The sequence below is a fragment of the Cnephaeus nilssonii genome (genome assembly GCF_951640355.1).
Source record: "Cnephaeus nilssonii genome assembly, chromosome: 21".
NCBI lineage: Eukaryota > Metazoa > Chordata > Mammalia > Chiroptera > Vespertilionidae > Cnephaeus > Cnephaeus nilssonii.
Genome location: NC_137092.1, coordinates 34,172,751 through 34,190,593, shown reverse-complemented (window position 1 = coordinate 34,190,593; position 17,843 = coordinate 34,172,751). Strand labels below are relative to the sequence as shown.

Genomic DNA, 17,843 nt, shown 5'->3' with positions numbered 1-17,843 from the left:
GTTGGGAGGTGAAGGCAGAGATATTATGGGTGGGAGCTAAGGAAGACCACATGAAGGAATTTGGGTTTTATCCTGTTAGCCAATGGACGTGTTTAAGGAAGAAAATGTCCTACTCAGATTTTCCTTTCGGTAGTTGGCCCAGGATGTATTGGAGCAGATTAAGTGCCATCTAGAAACCAGTTAGAAAATGCACAAGAGCAAAGGGACCCAAGCGAGTGGCAGCAAGGCAGAAAAGGGGAGACGGCATGTGAGATCTTTCCAAGATTGCTTCAGTGGGTGTGGGAGGGAGAGAGGCTGAGGATGACTACTTCAAGATTTATATCTGACAGCCTGGCTAGATGGTGATGTCATTGTCAGTAACCGAGGCTCGGGAGCAAGTGAGAGGGAGCAGTGAGTTCAATTTGGTACATGTTCAGCCTGTCCTAGATCCAATAAATAACACATTGTTATTGGTCATTTGTAACAATTGCAAGTATTATCGAAATGCTTTGTCATCACACCCCCTTTTTCTTTGTCATCCGAAAGGTCTGGCAGGAGACTTGATTTACTTTTATAGACGTCAAAGCCCCAGTGGATCCGACCTTTGGTCTATAACTTAGTAACCCTGCTAAAAACGGTAATCAGCCTAGTGTATGCATGGCTTCCCAGGGAACCCAGGCGAGGTCATGATGGTCCAATTGGTGATGGTCCAGTTGATGATCTGTTCTAGAGCTTTGCCAGAGGCAGATGTGAAGTTGAGCAGTCCTTATCAGCAATTCTTTTTACATATTGTTCCTGTTTCCTTGGCTAAGCCGGGACCTCCTTGAATGCCCAAGTGTTTAGTCTAGCGCCTGAAGCACAGTGAGTGCTGAGGAAACACGTGCTGCCAACAAGCAGGGCATTGCCCAGCTCAGAACCAGCCGTGGTTCTGGACTCACCTGCAGGTTCTTCCTGTGATTCTTCCAAGATTGGCCTCTTTTAACTCAGTCGTCCTTAGGTGATTCTAAGTTGGTCCCACTTGGATTTGAGGTTTCCCTTGAATGTGTGTGTACATGTGGAGCTTGTTCCAGTCTGAAGAGCCTTCTCCTTCATGGATAACAAGAATGGCACATACTGGAGGTGAACATGCCCCCAAACCTGTCCCCGTGCGGGGCCGACTTCCTCCCTGGTTCTTTCAGCTTTGCATATAGGTTTAGGGCGCTCTTCCTGTAGTTCTTGCATTTTTACAAGCTCTGCTCATTCTGTTTCGTGAGCCACTCTCTTTGGGTCTGTCCTGGTTTCGGGCAGTTTGCTCATGTCTTTGGATGCATCCTGTAACATCTGAGCTCATCAGAGCTGCCTGAGCAGTGGCCTTGCCATCTGGGGATGTCTGCTTCTGGGTTCTTTTCTTTTCTTTCTTTCTTTTTCTGCTTCTGGTTTCTTTTTCGGGGTTATGTGCTTTAGATGATCACAATCCACGTGTTAAAGATCAGGGCATATTTTTCAAAATGCATTCCCTTTTGGGATTTCCCTGTTCATCTGTTCCTTTGTGTCAACATCTGGAAGTCTAGGCTAACCAATTGTTTTTGTCCCCAGGTTTTTTCTTCCCTCCTTTGAACTGTAATATGACAAGGTTACTTCCTATTGTGGTATTCTTATTATTGTTTTTGCTAACTAAAGTTATTTTATTTTTGTGGTTTTTTGTTATTGTTGTTGGTGTTTTTTTTTTTTTTTTTTACACAATTGACTAGACTTTGCTCCCTGGTCAGAATTGGGTTTAGGGTTGTAGTTCCCTTCCTTGCATCATTGGCTGTGTGAGAGGTGAACTCTTAGTAAAGCAAGGCAAGAATTTATCCGGTGCCCTGCTCTTAGCAGGAAAAGACTGACATCTCTTTCTCAGATGTCCTTGTGTCCACGCTGGGCAGCTCTGTCTTGAGAGAGCTGGCCCTTTTTTGCTGACGGTGTAGGAAAGATCGGTTTATATCTTTTCCTGACCATGTATTATTCTCCCGTATGTTACCACTTATGGTTCTTTTTCCTTCTGTCCCCCGCGGCTGTCCTTCAGTCTTAGGCGAGTGGAACTGTGGAATGATTTTCAGGGGAGGTGGGTATGCATCTGTGAGTGTGTGTGTGTGTGTGTGTGTGTGTGTGTGTGTGTGTGTCTGTGTGTATGTGTATATACTGCCCTCTAGATTTATACGACCCTTCTCTTCTTCCACTTCCTCACCTCCAATTAGGTTTACTTGTCAGGAATCTTATTCCTTAAGTTGGGGTGATGAAGATGAGATGGCATTTGTCATTCCCAGTTAAAAATTTAAATTTGCTTTTATCAGTTGTACGGGGTCAAATTGATGGAGGCTGCGTAGGCCAGAAGCAATGTTCCTGACCCCCTTCTGACTTAATTTCTCTTGGTAGTTTCTCCATCTCTGGATTTTCAAAAGTCATACCTAGATACTACAAAGCATGTGGCATTTTTCTTCCTGCCACTCAGATTGTAGCTTAAAGCCAGCTGGAGAGTTCAGGGTGTTTCCTTCTTCCCCCATCTTCCCTGGGGAAGCGATGCCTCGGATGCTGTCGCAGGCCTCGCCCGTAACTTTGTTCTGATGTGCAGTCTGCCCTTTTCGTCTTCTGCACTGAGCTCTGTGCTGGGCTGACAGATTCACAGGTAACTGGGGAGAGGCCAGTGAAGAGCGCAGGCAGGGGAGACATGGAGGAGCATGGGACAGGGCAACAGTAAACTGACGTTAGCAGCCCAGGGTTTGGCAAAGCCTCCTTTGTAGTGAGAACAAAAGGAAAGAACTTGGAGGTTAGAGTCTGAACTGGGTGTGAGGTTTGGCCCTGTCACTTTCCAGCAGGTGGCCTTGGGCAGGTAACTTCGCTGGGCTTGGTGGTCACACCTGTAAGTGGAGCCAGCAGTCGACTGTTTCAGAGAGTCCTTAGGAGGCTTGCATACCGCTTATTTTCTATATATAAAGTGCACCTGACACATGCGGTGCAGAATACACGAAAATTCCTCTTTCTCTTTCGAAGTCATAATCATCTGCGAGAAGGAACGGAACTGTCTGTGTGCTCCAATCTTTCAGTTTCCCACCCCAGATTCGGGAGTGCCCACACCCGCTGTGTTCGGTGCTCACGGCCATGTACGCCAGGAGTGGGGATTTGGACCTTGGGCCAGCTTTTTACCATATTTTGGTTGAATTCTCCAGGAAGATGGCCAGCCTTGACATCAACTGAGTTACCCTCATACTTAGAGTTCACCAGGCCCTTCTTCCTGTGGCCAGCATGGGATTCCCCGTCCCCGCTCACCTCCTTCTCTACAGGAAGGTTGGCTTGCTTTGGGGGACATGTAACTGTGTCACTGTCAGGTCAGCGGTCAAATTAAGGCCTGAGGCAAACTGCATGTTAGAATGTAAACCCTTGACTTAATTAAAAATGCATGCAGATGGTAAATATTTAAACAATAGAAAGATCTAAAATGAAAAGAAAACGGAAAAAAAGATAAATACAATCTTCTCTCTAGTATCTGCTGTACCCTAGTGGTTAACACTGTTAACATATTTTTTGGGGGTAAATTCCTCTGGAAAAGTTTTAAGCATCCACAAGTCCATGTATCTTTCCTCCCTCTGCCTTAAAAAACGAGCAAAACAGCGATGACAATGAAAACACCCAAATGGGATTGTATTTTATATTCTGTTTGGTATTTTACTTTTGGAAATTAAAAGAAAAACACCAAACAGGAAATTGTCAGCTATCTTACCACCATTTATCATTAATCACTGCTTAACCTTTTGGTGTCTTTCTGATTATACCTTAAAAGTCAGTTACGTAATGTGTATGCAGTTCCATTAAAAAAAAATTAGAAATTAGGGAGAAGCTAAAGTGTGTCCTGTTCTCTGTCTGCTTGCCCTTCCTTAGCACCCCTTCTCCCCGGGCTGGGCGGCCTCCCTCCCCCCGGCCGCCATCCATCCCACCAGCTCCTTAGGGGCAGGGGGGTGTTACCAGTTCCCCTTTTGCCATTAAAATTACTTAGGAACACATCTGTAGGGTGATTTCCTAGCTGGGTAGGTGCTGGGTCCAAGGTTTGAACATTTTCAGTTTTGATATATATGCCCAAACTCCTCTAAAAATATACTAGTTTATTTCCTTATTGATTATATGAGAGAGTGCCTTTCCTTCCCAAATCTTTGCATAAACCCAGGAGCTTTATTTTGTTATGTTTTTGGTCAAACATTTTGAAATCTTGCCATTCTGGTGAAATTGCGATCATTGTCTTTACAAACATTCTCTTGTAATGAGTTGCATCAAGTATCTTCCGTTTGGCCATCTGTGCTTCTTTGTCTTTGAAATAAGAATTCTTTGCTCATTTTTATTTTGGATTCTTAATCTTTTGCAGTTGATTTGCCGGAGTTAAGTTAGCCTCTTACCCATCATGTGTTGCAAACATTTAAAAAGTATTGTCATTGACAGTGTGAGTTTTAAGGCTCTGGCCTGTTCATTGAACCTGTCCTGTGTAGCCACCGGTCCTGTGTAGCCACCCGGGAAGGTCCTGGAGATTGAGGGCGGGGACCACAGGAAAGGTTTGCTCGTCTTCTGGGCAGCGTGGCGTGGTTGTTTTAAGGCTTTTGGAACTGGTTTTCCTGTTGTAAGTTTTAGCCTTGTTTTGGGTGGGGATCCCCCCCTCCCCCATCTCATGAATGATAGTCAGTAGCAAGTAGAGGCTTTTACCTTCCAATCAAATAAATGTTTGGGGATGTGTGCAATAGGAGGGATCCCCAATGATGTACTTCTGTGTATCTTTTATTATGGTGACCTTCTAAGGTTAAACAAATCTGTCAGACTTACGTTTAGACCAGTTTCTAGGGGAGGACCATCAGTTGCTCCTCACTGAGCTTTGCAAGGTTCCGGAATGGGGCATACTCCCACCCCCAGTAGGTGTGGAGGGAAATCGTCATTTCAACCAAGACTTACCTGTTTGTCATCTCCGGTGTTCCTGAGCTGGGCTGCATGAAAAGGGACTGTGACACGGCTCCCGGCCTTCGGGCAGCTCTGTAATTTGGGGAATGAGACTCCCCACCACCAGCGCTGACTTGGTGGCAACTCCCTATTTCTTTTGCAGCACAAAGCACAATGTGCAATTAAAAAACAACACCACAAAAAACACCCGCCCTTGTTTATTGTGTACCTCGTGCATTAAAATGTAAGTCCCCTGAGGGCACAGGCCTTCCTGTCATGTTCTCGGTTATATCCCAGCACCTCCCACACCAGCGTGTGGCACGTACTCCAGGTTTTGCTGAGGAATGGCCTTCTGGGAAGGTGAGATCGAGCAGTCCGTGTGCTGTGTCTCCTCCCCATGTCCCTCCCTGGCTCCAGGTCCAGGGATGGAGGCAGAGGTGATAAGTGATGTCAGGACATTGTGTCCTGGTCCTGCAGCCTCGTGAGCTCACACCTCCCTTTTCACTAGTACAGGGCTGTGGGGGACCCAGCTTCCCAGGGCTAGGCTGAAAGATCTTTGAGATTGAACAGCTGCACTCAATTCTCCTTATCACCTCCCCTGGGCCTGAGCTGCGTTCTTGCTCAAGACTCCGAGATTCTAGGTCCATAGACTTGGTGAGGCTGAGTCACGTGGCAGAGCTGCCTGGCAGCCCCGAGCGGCTCCCTGGCCATATAGGGGTGTGGATGACAGCCCCCGATTAAAATTTGGAGAGCTAAGCTTCTTTGCCTCTTTAAAAAGTACATGTACTAATTATAAATCACCATTAAATAAAGATATAATTACCATTAACATTTTACTGAGTATGAATGCTCTTCCTGTTATAGACACACATACTATGTATATCTATGTGCATATATATGCACAGATATAAATAAATATACATAGAGGACTGTACTGTATATAAGGCTTTGTAACTTGCTCTTCCGCTTACTATCAGATACTTTCTGATAAATCAATTTAAGGAAATTATGGGTTGGAACTTGTGCTGCAAAAGAAAAAAATAGACAATGACAATGATGGTGCCTGACAAGCTAATATAGACTTAGGAATCCATTTCTAGTAAATATTCTGAAGCCTCACCTGAAAGATGACAGATTGATAGATAAATCTCTTGCTATTGCTGGGCACTCAACTTGTCAGCCATTTCTAGGTGAGGTAAACAACTATTGGGGGACACACACACACACACACACACACACCCTCAAAGCTCCACCTATGATTAGTACCTTTAGTATCTGAGGGTAAAATTCTAACAGTAATTTCAAGATCCAAGGTTTGCACTTTAAGGCATATGTCCATTTCAGCCCCCACTTTCGGCTGTTGTACCACAGCCCTGGACAGATTTGTGCCCTTTGCCTTGCCATGGGTGGTGGGCAGGAGGCTCTGGAGCAGTGAGAGTGGAGTTCATATTCCAGCCCTGCCACAGACTACTGGCTAGAAGGCCTGGAACTAATCGCTTAGTGCCTCTGAGCCTGAGTTTTGCTATTTATAAAATAGGACGCTTCCTCTTGGGGTGGGTGTGAGGATGGCTGTGAGGGTTCCCCATTCCAACTACTTACACCCCAGTAACCCAGAGCACTCCCGGGAGCAGGCTCCCTGCTCCTTTGGCTCTGAGGCTGCTAATGTCCGGCTGCTCTGTGCTGAGGTTGCGCCATCGCACGTGCAGCAAGCCTCCTTCTCAATCCTCCTTTCTTCCACCTGGAGAAGCATCCCGGTCAGCCTCAGCCCTCTCCATGTGGGGCAGGTTGGGGGATGGCGCCTGCTAACCTACTGGGAGGTCAGAGGCTGTCTTGAGCAAGGAGCACCGCGCACCTACAACACAGCGCCTGATGGACTTTTGCATCCCTCTTGGCACCGGTCAGCCTTGGGAAGGGAGGGCTTCCTCCTTTGTTACATTGCAGCCCGCCCCCCCCCCCCAGCTGTCCAGTTTAGGTGGCACAGGGAGGGAGCAGGAGAGCTCAGGGCTAGGGTGCCAAAGCCTGCTTCCCTCCCGGTATTCTGGGTCCCCCGCTCTGCCCAGTGCTAACACCCTAAATGAGGTGGGCAGGAGTGGGATTCCAACTCACCCCCCCAATGGGACTCTAATAGTAGGGGAAGCAGAGGGGAGGGGGGGTCAGAATACCATCGCAGACACTAGTGCAGTGCTTACCGTGTGCCAGGAACCATTCTTAGTGACTCACACAATACATGTGTGTGAATTGATTTAACGTGGATGGGCACTGCTACTGTCCTGTTTGACAGATGGGAAACTGAGGCACAAAGGGATGAACGTGGTGGTGGAGCTTGTGAAGGGGGTGCTCCCTTGGGGCCTGGCTTCTTCCTCCCGTCCTCATGTCTGCCTCGCTGGTGAGCAGCCTGTTTCTTCTCTTTGCCCTGGCTCTGCTCCAGTCTTTCCATGTGAGCGCATGCGGGGAAATTGGTGGGGAGATAAGGGGGACCGTCCTGCCTCCCTCCAGGTCTGGCAAAGACAGAAAGGCAGGGGGCAATATTTTGGGAGAGCTCCCATATCTCCATTATTGCCACCCTCACCCTAGAGATCCCCCCAGTAACGGACTCCGTGGCTGCTCCCTGGCCCCTGCCACGCTGGCAGGTGGGCTTGCAGCCTGGCCCATGCAGCACAAGGCAGCAATCTCGCCTGCAGTGCAAGACTTAAGACGCAAACGTAGAGGGAGGAGGGAAGTCACCGGATCTGCTCCAGGTTTAGCGTGGGCTTAAAATACTTCTCAGGCCCTTCCAGGCATTCCTTGCCTCAGAGCCTGTGTGGCTTTTTAGTGGGAAGACACTTTCTCCCTTCAGATTCAGGCCCGCAGGGCTGTAGTCCTCGCCCCGGGCCGCCTGTGTCCTTTTTCACGCCCAGGGGCGGAACCTTCCCTAGGTCCTCTCGGCTTCTGGTTGAACCTGCCACCGCATCTCTGCTGGTTGCCCTGTTAACACCTCGGGAATCCTGTTTTCTCTCCTCGTCTCTTCTCTCTGGCTGAGCTCAGGCACCTCCCCGCTGTTCTTTACTTAGCCCTGTACTCCAGATTAGCACATTCTTGATTTCCTCTCTCCAGGCTCTCTGCACGCCACAGCTGTCCACCAAGCCTCTTTGGCTCTTCCTGGCTCTGCCCTGACGTCAGCCAGCCTGCCCTCCTGACTGCTCTGAAGGTCTCGCTTTCATTGCTTGCGTTGGTTTTCATATCCATTCAGGGACTTCTGATAAGCATGTGCCTGGATGTCAGTTACCAGTCTTCATGGGAAATTTTTGTTATATTTCTCTGAGAATTGAGAAGTGCTGCTCTTTCCACAATGAACTTATTTTGTTAAATTGAATCCAGTTTGACAGATGAGGACACCCTTTTCAGAAACGTGGGTTGGCTTCCCTGACGCAAGCTGGGAAGTGCAGACCTGGGACGCCAGATGTGTGTGATTCCAAGGCCAGGTGTTACATACGAGGTCCATCCAGCTCCTCTGCGGCTGAAGAAATGTGTCAGCCTGGAGATGGAATGTGCTGGTGCCACATTCGCTGACCTGTCTAAGGCAGGAGGAAAGGAACTTGGAGTGTGTGCTCCGATTTCAGGAGGGGCTGAGGGGCGTGCTCTTGGGTTTGGTCTTGTTGCTTCTTCCCTTAGCACAGCTCTGGTTGGTTAGAGCTTGGAGCTGGTTCCAGGTGGTGGTCACCAGGCTGCAGACAGAAACCCAGCCTGCAGTCCTGCTGATGACTTGTGCTCCGGCCTCAGCACAGATGTGATGGAGAAGCCCCTGAGGCAGCTATGCTGTGGGCTCAGGGATGAGTGCCTGAGGACAAAACACTCTTAGAGGCAGTATTGCATTAGTTGCTTGCAATGGCTCTAGGAGGCAGGGGGCCAGGTAGGGATTAGCCCCCCTAATTTACAGATGCGAAACAGACATAGAAAGGTAAGGACCTCTGCAAGGCTATGATGCAACCAGAAATTGATCCATGACCTCATATTGCCTCTGAGTAATTTGACAACTTTGTTTCTTCTTCTTTGAGCCTTAATTCCTATGTGCCTGTAGGGGGCGATAGAGGTCTTTCCTGGTTGGCTGCTCTGAAAACTATTGCTCCTGAATCCTTTGAACTTCTCAGTCTTACAGCGCATTACCTCAGTGGGTTATAAGTATTTTCTGCCTACCTTCCTGGTGCGTCCCCCACCCCCCGCCTGAGTTCTTTCAGTCCAGGAGTCTTGATATCCAGCACAATGTGTGGCCCATAGTAGGAGCTCACTGAACGCTTGTGGAATTGTTACATGCACATAAAATCCGCCATTGCCTCCTCCTACTCCCCATAGAGCTCGGGAAAGGAAAATACACTTTTTTTCCTGGTCCATCCAAATGAATGAAGTTGAGGGTGCAGAACCCAGGACCTGTGCAGTGTCCTCATATGGCCACTAGGTGACAGTGTGACCCCATGGGGACCTTGCCTCTTGCCTGCTCAAGACTGAATTAACTGGGCACCTGTTGCCTCTGCAGTCAGTCTGCAGTTGGCAGTCTGAGACTGACAAGTCTCGGCCTCCATCTCTTCTCTAAAAGTCGCGTAGTGTACTGCAGTACAAAAGGCGTGGGCTTTGCAATCCACCAGTCCTGGATTCCAACCCTGGCTCTGCCTTTCCCCGAATCTGAGCCTGGGACACAGTTTCTCTGAGCCTCGGTTTCCTCATCCTGTAACATGGCAATTACTGTAAAATTAGAAAAGGCCGAGCATACCATGGACCACAGCATAGATGAGTGCTAGTTTATTGTTGGAAATTCCGTGTTTGCCTTTCAGTGTCCCCTCTAATCCGCTCCATCTTGGCCATCTGATCCTCCTTACCAAGCGTCACCCACTTTCCAGCAGGTGCCTTAACTCGCCCACCCAGCCCAGCTCCGCTCCCTCTTGGTCAGCCCTGATTCCCGCTGTTTTTCTCTGCTGTCAGCCTTCCCTTCTGCCTGTCCATTTCCTGCTCAGCCCGACGGCCTCCTCACACCCCAGCCCTCTAAATCCCAAAGAGGTTGGGTGTGTACTGTAGCGCTAATCTTGACTTCCCACAGTTGGTAAGTCTGCGAGGGTCCTTATCTTAATTATTTTGGCATCTGCACTGTGCACTTGGCAGACATTCTGTAATGAGAATGATGACTACTGTTACTGAGCACATGCCAGGCACTCTGCTAGGCATTGTGCAGAATTTTTTCATTTAATCCTTACAGCAGATTTATCCCCATATGCATCAGGATGTCTCTTGCCACAAAAAAGCCATGAGGGACGTGTGGTGGTATCAGCAAGGACCCAGGCAGTTGCCACCTCTCCTGGTTGTCTTCCTCAGTGTGTTGGTTCATCCTCTTAGGCTGTTCCCCTGTGGCACCAAGGTGACTGCCTCGGTCCCAGGTGCCGTAAGTGGGAGAGGTGACGTACGATCCCTGTGCTCCCTTTAAGAGGCCTCTCAGCAGATTTCCTACAAAGTTCATGGCCGACATCGGGTCTTAGGCTTATTCCCAAGCCAGTCACTAGTGAAGGGCCTGGACGTAAGGAGACTGGTTTGGACTAGTCAAGGTTCAGCCCCTGAGATTCATGAGATGCATGTGGGATCCAGGCTCCATTAATGCCCCCTGGCCACCTGGTCCATGGAAGAAGAGGGGATGTGAATGGGGCTTGGTGTGGTAAATAACTTGCTCAAGGTTGCAGACCTCATAGGAACCTGGATTCTCTATACATTGCGCTGACTCCGAGGCCACCTGTTGGTTGAATGAAGTAAACCACAGGTAGAAAGAACTTGTTCAGGATTTGGTGTGCTGGGTTGGAGGGATCGTGGAGGTACCTTTGCTTATAAATTCTTGAGTCTCTCCAGATTGGATTGGGCTTCCTGTCTGTCTTGCTCCCATGCCTTCTCTATCCCCGTCTCAGTGCCTCACTGCTGCCTGCCTCCTGCAATAGACTCTATGCCTTTAGTTGGGTAGACTGTCAAGGCCCCCAGGGATCATTTGGGGTTTCTTTTAGAGCAGATAAGGGAGCTAAAAAGCTCCAAGTCAGGATTTAGAACAGTGATGGGCAACCTTTTGAGCTTGGTGTGTCAAACTTCGCCAAAAAACTGAGCATAACTCGGGTAGTGTGTCACTTTGAGGAAAAAACATTATTTCGCGATATTTATAGTTTAAATAACATAAGTGTTTCATCCTCGGCATGCGGCCGCCTCAGGGGCCGCGTGTCATCAGAAATGGCACTGACACGCATGTCAGAGGTTCGCCATCACTGATTTAGAAGAAGGAGCTGCCAGGGAAAATGCCAAGGAGACTGGCTGGGTAGGGGGTCAGTGGTAGTGGGGAGTTTAGGGCACATTGGTGGGGATGCCAGCCGGCATATGGGCAGGGCCTGGGCATAGGCCCATGCGGGGCAGCAGCCAGCTGCCCCCTCCCGAGACAGTGCAGTTATTCGGGCGGCTGTTGGCTTGTAGATGCTGCAGGACTGCCCCAAGGCCCGGCGCGAGGTGGAGCTGCACTGGCGGGCCTCCCAGTGCCCACACATCGTGCGGATTGTGGACGTCTATGAGAACCTGTATGCGGGGAGGAAGTGCCTGCTCATCGTCATGGAGTGGTGAGCAGCCTGCGGTTCTGTTCCTGGCCCCGCCTCCCACTCCCTGCCCAGGCCCCTCACGGATTTGTCGGGGGCCGGGGGGTGATGGAGAGGGGTGTGTGTGGGGGGGTGTTCCCGAGATCTGACCATGGCTTTGTTTCAGCTTGGATGGTGGAGAACTCTTCAGCCGAATCCAGGACCGAGGAGACCAGGCATTCACAGAAAGAGGTAGAAAGGGTCTGTTGCGGGACAGGCCTCGGGCAGGCAGGGCAGCGGGGGACTGAAGGGGACCTTCTGCAGTGCCTGCCCTCGGTGAGGCCTGCTGAGGCTCCCGCCTCCTCCAGCTCGCTGCCAGGGCTGCCGTCACCGCTGAGCCCGGGTGGCTGAGTTTCAACCCTAATGACACACCGTGTGACTTTCTTTCCTCTCCTCCACAGAAGCTTCAGAAATCATGAAGAGCATCGGTGAGGCCATTCAGTATTTGCACTCAATCAACATTGCTCATCGGGATGTCAAGGTACCAGCTGTTCATCACCCCCCCGCCCCCCTCCCCCCGCTCCCTCCCCGCTCAGGTGCTGCTGAGGGCCCACGGAAGGGTTGCCAGAGTCGTCCGCCCCCTTGCTGCCTGGTTCCTGACGGCAGGGTGGGGCAGGTTGATATTCTCTGCTCCACAGAGCCTGCCCTCTCTGGGCAAACCCCCAAACCCAGTCGGAAGCCCTGTGGTCCTCGGTTAGCACGGCACAGCCACACCTGTGGTTTCTCTGCCCTGTGGGATGTTCTGCTGGTTCTCTTCATGAGCCTCTTGTCTCCAAGCCCTGGGAAGGCAGGGAGCTGGTCACAGCTGATGGTGTGCAGATCACTGGGGCCCGACAGATGGCTGTGGACGAGGAAGGAGGGAAGTCATCTTTACCCTTTTGGTCTCCGATAGCCCTCAGACAGCATTGCTTTTCTCTGCCTCTCTCTGTAGCCCGAGAATCTCTTATACACCTCCAAAAGGCCCAATGCCATCCTGAAACTCACCGATTTTGGCTTTGCCAAGGAAACCACCAGCCACAACTCGCTGACCACTCCTTGTTATACGCCTTACTATGTGGGTAAGTCCAGGGGAGGCCAGGCTCGTCCTTCCCTGACCTTCTGTCGAACCCTCCTCTTCCGGCCTTGGAGCCCCAGGCCCCAGGAGAGGCTTGTCCTCTGGCCTGTGCGCGCTGGTTCCGTGTGACCTGAGTGGAGTAGGGCTCGTCAGAGATGGGCTGGGATTGGGGTGTCCTAGGACACTGAGGTCGTGGCAGGGTTTTGTGCACAGGGGCACTTTCCCGAGAGGAGCTGTCATCTCCATCAGATGCCCAGGGGTCCGGCGCCCAGATTTGGCTCTGGCGCCCAGCTGCTGGCACAGGATAAACTCTCAAATGTGTTTGTCAAAGTAAATGGACATCGTGCGTCTGAAAGGCTCTTGCCAAGAATTATCTTAAGATTCTAGTCCTAAGTTCCACTGGGAGGAGGGTCTTTGCTCTCCTCCTTCAGCTCCGGGGCTGGGTTACGGCTGTTCCCCTCTCACCCCCAGCTACAGTCCCATCATGGCGGGCTGATGGTCTGGGCTGGGAGCATCATCCACAGAGAAACTGGGGTAGATCCGCGTATCCAAGGGCCAGGCCCATCCACCCTGATCTTTGGTTTGCAGCTCCAGAAGTGCTGGGACCCGAGAAGTATGACAAGTCCTGTGATATGTGGTCCTTGGGTGTCATCATGTACATCCTGTGAGTGTGCCGGGGAGGGACCCTGGGGTCGGGGCGGGGCCAAGGTGGGAGGAAGCTTGTTCCTCTCTGGGTAGAGAGGAAGAGGTGAGGGTTAGCATTCCCCTTCTGGATGGGGATTCCCTGGGAATCTCCTGCATGCCCCCCCCCCCCTCCCTCTCAATGCTAGTGGATCTGAGAGCTAAGTGATGAGTATAAACTAGCCGGTGGGCAGGGAAATGTGTGGGTTAGGTAGTTAGTATGTAGGAATCAGGGCCCGGTCCTGAATTTCTGTATCGTGTCTGAATCAACGCGTCCCCGTTTCCCCGTGACCTTTACAAGAAGTCTGTTTCTCACCCTGTTCCTGGTGCAGGGCCCCTAAATAACACCAGCTCTGTCCCCCTCTTCTGCTTCCCTTGGCTCAGGCTGTGTGGGTACCCACCCTTCTATTCCAACCATGGCCTTGCCATCTCTCCGGGCATGAAGACTCGCATCCGAATGGGCCAGTATGAGTTTCCCAACCCAGAGTGGTCAGAAGTATCAGAGGAAGGTAAAGAGCCCGTGTGTGTGTGTGTGTGTGTGTGTGTGTGTGTGTGTGTGTGTGTATGTGCGCGCGCATGATGTGGGGCGGAGCAGGAGAGGGAGCGGGACCCTGAGCTGTCTGTGTCCCTGTGTCACCCCCACAGTGAAGATGCTCATCCGGAACCTGCTGAAAACAGAGCCCACTCAGAGAATGACCATCACGGAGTTCATGAACCACCCCTGGATCATGGTAAGCCTGGCAGCCGGAGAGACCTGGCTCTTTGGGGACTGTCCCTGGGGGCAGGGCTTAGCCAGGACTCTGCCCAGCCCAGATCTCACTTGGACCCTGTTCTCTCCCCTCAGCAATCAACAAAGGTCCCTCAAACCCCACTGCACACCAGCCGGGTCCTGAAGGAGGACAAGGAGCGGTGGGAGGATGTCAAGGTGAGGGAACCACGGGCTGAGAGGGCACGGGGTGCCTGGTGGTGCTGGCCGGGGAGGATTTGGTTCTGCATTCTCTCACCCAGAGGGTTCTGTTACAACAAGAACAGCGAGTCTGAGCCACTTCCCCAACCAGGCTGGGGCAGAGGAGTCTCTGTTCCGGTCTAAACTCGGGGGGCTGTTTCCTACAAGCTCTCTATTCCCTGGGTCTCTAAAAGGACCTCAGAGGTACTGTCTTCTCATTTTGCAGATGAGGAAACAGGCCCAGAGAGGGCAATGAGCTGTTCAAGGTCACACAGCTAATGACTGGCCGGGGCAGACCAGGCCCAGGTCTCCTGACTCCTTGGCCAGTGCTCTTCCTGCCTTCTTTCGGGGTCACTGGGGGGCTCTCGGAGAGCGGCAGCAGCGGTGGCGACTCAGATGACCAGGGCTGAGGCCGCTTTTGGTCCTGAACCCACTGGCCAGCCTGCCGCTTCTCTCTCTGCTCTGGTTGCCCTCATCCTGCCTTTATTTGTTTTTTAAAATATATTTTTATTGATTTCAGAGAGGGAGGGAGTGAGATAGAAACATCAATGATGAGAGAGAATCATCCATCAGCTGCCTCCTGCACACCCCCACTGGGGATCGAGCCTCAGCCCGGGCATGTGCTCTGACCAGGATTTGACCCATGGCCTCCTGGTTCATAGGTCGATGCTCTGCCACTGAGCCACACCAGCCAGGCTCACTCTGCCTTTGCTCTGTCTCTCACGTCTCTGTTGGTGGAACCCTTTCCCCCCAGGAGGAGATGACCAGTGCCTTGGCCACCATGCGTGTCGACTACGAGCAGATCAAGATAAAAAAGATAGAAGATGCCTCCAACCCTCTGCTTCTGAAGAGGCGGAAGAAGGCTCGGGCCCTGGAGGCTGCGGCCCTCGCTCACTGACCGCTCAGCCCGTCCTTCTCCGCTGGAGGACAAGCAATAACTCTCGACCTGAATCTGTTTTTTAAATGAAGACACAGACTGCCCACTGCTCGCGGAGCCCGGAACCTCACGAGAGGCTGACTCCTGCCTTCGGCTCTGGCCGCCCGGAGGGAGGGGCCGGGGTCTGGAGGGCGTGCAGAGGAGGGAGCAGATGCTCTTGAACCTGTGCTCAGTCTGCAGTTTTATCAGTGATTTGACTTAGGATTTTTATGAAACTTCTTTTATTGCCCTTTCCACACTCCCCCTCTCCCCCAATCCCCTTCCTCTTGTTAAAGGGTATTTGTGGAAACTGTTGTAGGGAGTGTCCCTGTGTCGTCCCATCTGCCCCGTTTCCCCACTACAGCCTCAGCTCCCCGCTGGCCGAGGCGCCTGGCGCTCAAGGCCATGGAGGTCTGGGGCCAGGATGCCATCACCTCCTACTGGATCCCTTGACATCACCAGTGTGCCAGACGGATAGGAGTGAGTGTGTGCGTGCATGCGTGCATGCATGTGTGTGTGTGTGTGCGTGCCTGTGCGTGCCTGTGCGTGTGTGCCTAGGACTGCGCATTTGTGGGGCCAGGGGCAGGCAGGGCTGCATAGGGAGGGGTCCTGCTGTGCCTCAGGAGCCTTTCCCTCCTTGGGCCTGCCCGCCCCGCTCGTGGTGCACCTGCCGCGGTGCCTGGAAGCCTGAACAGACTCGGAGCCGGGCCTGCGTGCCTGTCTCTGTTAGCTGGTCCGGGAGGTGGAGAGGAGTGACTTAGCACTGGCCGAAATCAGGAAGACTGGACCCCCCTACCCCCCCACCCCCACTTAGTGCTGGTCCTAGTCCTCTGAGGCGCTCATCTACCGAGTAACCTCTGCTTCCCCGTCCTGCCTTTGTTCGCCCATTGCTGCTTTTTCTTACATTTTTAGCCATCTCTCAGCTCACCGGGGTGAACCTGGGCACTTTGTACGGGACACAGCGTCTGCGCTTTGCCCTGGGCCCTGGCGTTGGGCAAAGGCAGCACCACCCTTGTGGCCTCCCACACATTTCCATTGTGTGGCCTAGTGGGTGGGGGGTCTTCACACCAAAGATGCCCCGACTCTGCCCTACCCATTAGCCACTCCCCCCACCCCAAACAGCTTGGCTTCGTGTGTCCAGGCCAGTGAGTGGGGGAGGCCCTCCCCCAGTATTACTGAGGAGTGGGGAGAGGTTCTCGGTGCCATGGTCCCTTGGGGTGGGGTGGCAGGAATACTTCAGTTTTCATCTCCCTCAGGGCAGGGGGGGCACTCAGGTCTTCTCTGCCCTGGGGAGGGCTCCAGGGCTCCAGTGCCTGCAGCGCCTCCGTGTCTGATGGTGTGTCCAGCACTTAGATTGTTGTAAACTGTTGTTTTGTATGAGCGGAACTGTCTTTACTAAACAGATTTAATAGTTGAAAGGTGTTCTTTCTCTTCTTTCATGGGCCGTAGCCCTTGAGCCCCCACCTCTCCTCTTCCCACATGTGGAGAGTGGTTCTATGGGCTGGGAGTCCTGGGAGAGGAGGGGAGGGGAAGGAATAGGAAGAGAGGGGAGAAGACTGGACTGGAGGGGACAGGAGGGGAGGAGCGGACGAGGAGAGGAGGGCCCCCTGGGCGAGCAGCAGCCAGCGCCTGCCCTGTCGAGGCCTGGCCAGGTGTGTCTGGTACAGGGGTATTAATGCTCTCTCCTTTGGAGCAGGGTGGAGATGCCAATAAGAGCTGGGGAGCCCATGCCTTTTTGCCAAATACTGAATCAGGAGTCAAGTTGCTTCTTGGCACACGATTCTTTCATCACCTATTTAGCCACAGCCAGACATTGGCACCCTCAGCCTAGCCAGGCCGACTGGCATGGGGGTCTAGGGAGAAGAGGGTGAGTGATAGTAATTTGGTTCAAATCCTCAGAAAGAGACCAGGGGAGCAGGTGGGTGTAGTTCCTGGGGTTTCCAGCAGAGGGCGATAGGGGTCAGGCAGAAACGGGTCAGAGCTGGAAGAGGCCTCAGGGTTCTTGTGACCCATTCCTCTCAGTTCACAGATAAAAACTTGAGGTCCAGAGTGGGATATGAGATCACATGATGACTTGGGGTGTGGCAGGCAGGGCCACACGGCTCCATCCCAGGACGACAGTAAGAGAGGGCATCCTAGACAGTGTCACGCTTCTCATGATCCTCATGATCTTCTCATGATCCCGGGGGAGGGGGGGACAAAGGGGGGCAGGGGAGAGGGGGAGGAGAGGAGGCCGGTGGTTATCCCTGCTTTATGAGTGAGGGAACCAATGGAGAGGGTGAAGGGGCCTTCTGGAGGTCAGGCTGGCTGGCTTGGACTGGAACTTAGGATTCCAAGGCCTGGGGAGCCTCTAGCCGCAGACCATGTCTCCTGCCCAGAGGCAAGGCCTCCTTACCCTCGGTCATGGGTGGATCACGTCTCCTTCATTCAGACCCACGGGCACAGGCGGCGGTCCCTGCACGACTCCTGGAAGGACAGCCGGAGGTTGGGTCCCACCTTGAAACTACTGGTCACTCTGGAAACCACTGCTCACATGAACCAGCTTTAGCTTCCAGAGAAATTGTCTGAGCTTGTGAAGGCGTCCGCAGTGACAGGAACCTGGGAGGGGGAACAAGGTGGCAGAAGGGACTTGGGTGAGAGGGGAAGGGAGTTGTCAGCCGGTGCTATCTGGGAGGCTGCCTAGTGTCCTGTTGCTGTCATAATACATTTCACGAC

The 17,843-nt window shown here is 52.2% G+C and overlaps 1 protein-coding gene across 1 annotated transcript in view; it reads left to right on the top strand.

Annotated features, from left to right (window-relative positions):
* Nucleotides 1-15,479, top strand: part of MAPKAPK2 (MAPK activated protein kinase 2) — a 42,103-nt gene extending 26,624 nt beyond the window's left edge. The window contains exons 2-10 of the mRNA XM_079761801.1: nt 11,377-11,516; nt 11,659-11,723; nt 11,933-12,012; nt 12,463-12,589; nt 13,174-13,249; nt 13,651-13,775; nt 13,912-13,997; nt 14,111-14,191; nt 14,967-15,479. Coding sequence (XP_079617927.1) covers nt 11,377-11,516; nt 11,659-11,723; nt 11,933-12,012; nt 12,463-12,589; nt 13,174-13,249; nt 13,651-13,775; nt 13,912-13,997; nt 14,111-14,191; nt 14,967-15,110 — 924 coding nt within the window. The 3' untranslated portion in view covers nt 15,111-15,479. The remainder of the gene's footprint in view (nt 1-11,376; nt 11,517-11,658; nt 11,724-11,932; nt 12,013-12,462; nt 12,590-13,173; nt 13,250-13,650; nt 13,776-13,911; nt 13,998-14,110; nt 14,192-14,966) is intronic.
* The last annotated feature ends 2,364 nt before the right edge of the window (nt 15,480-17,843 follow it).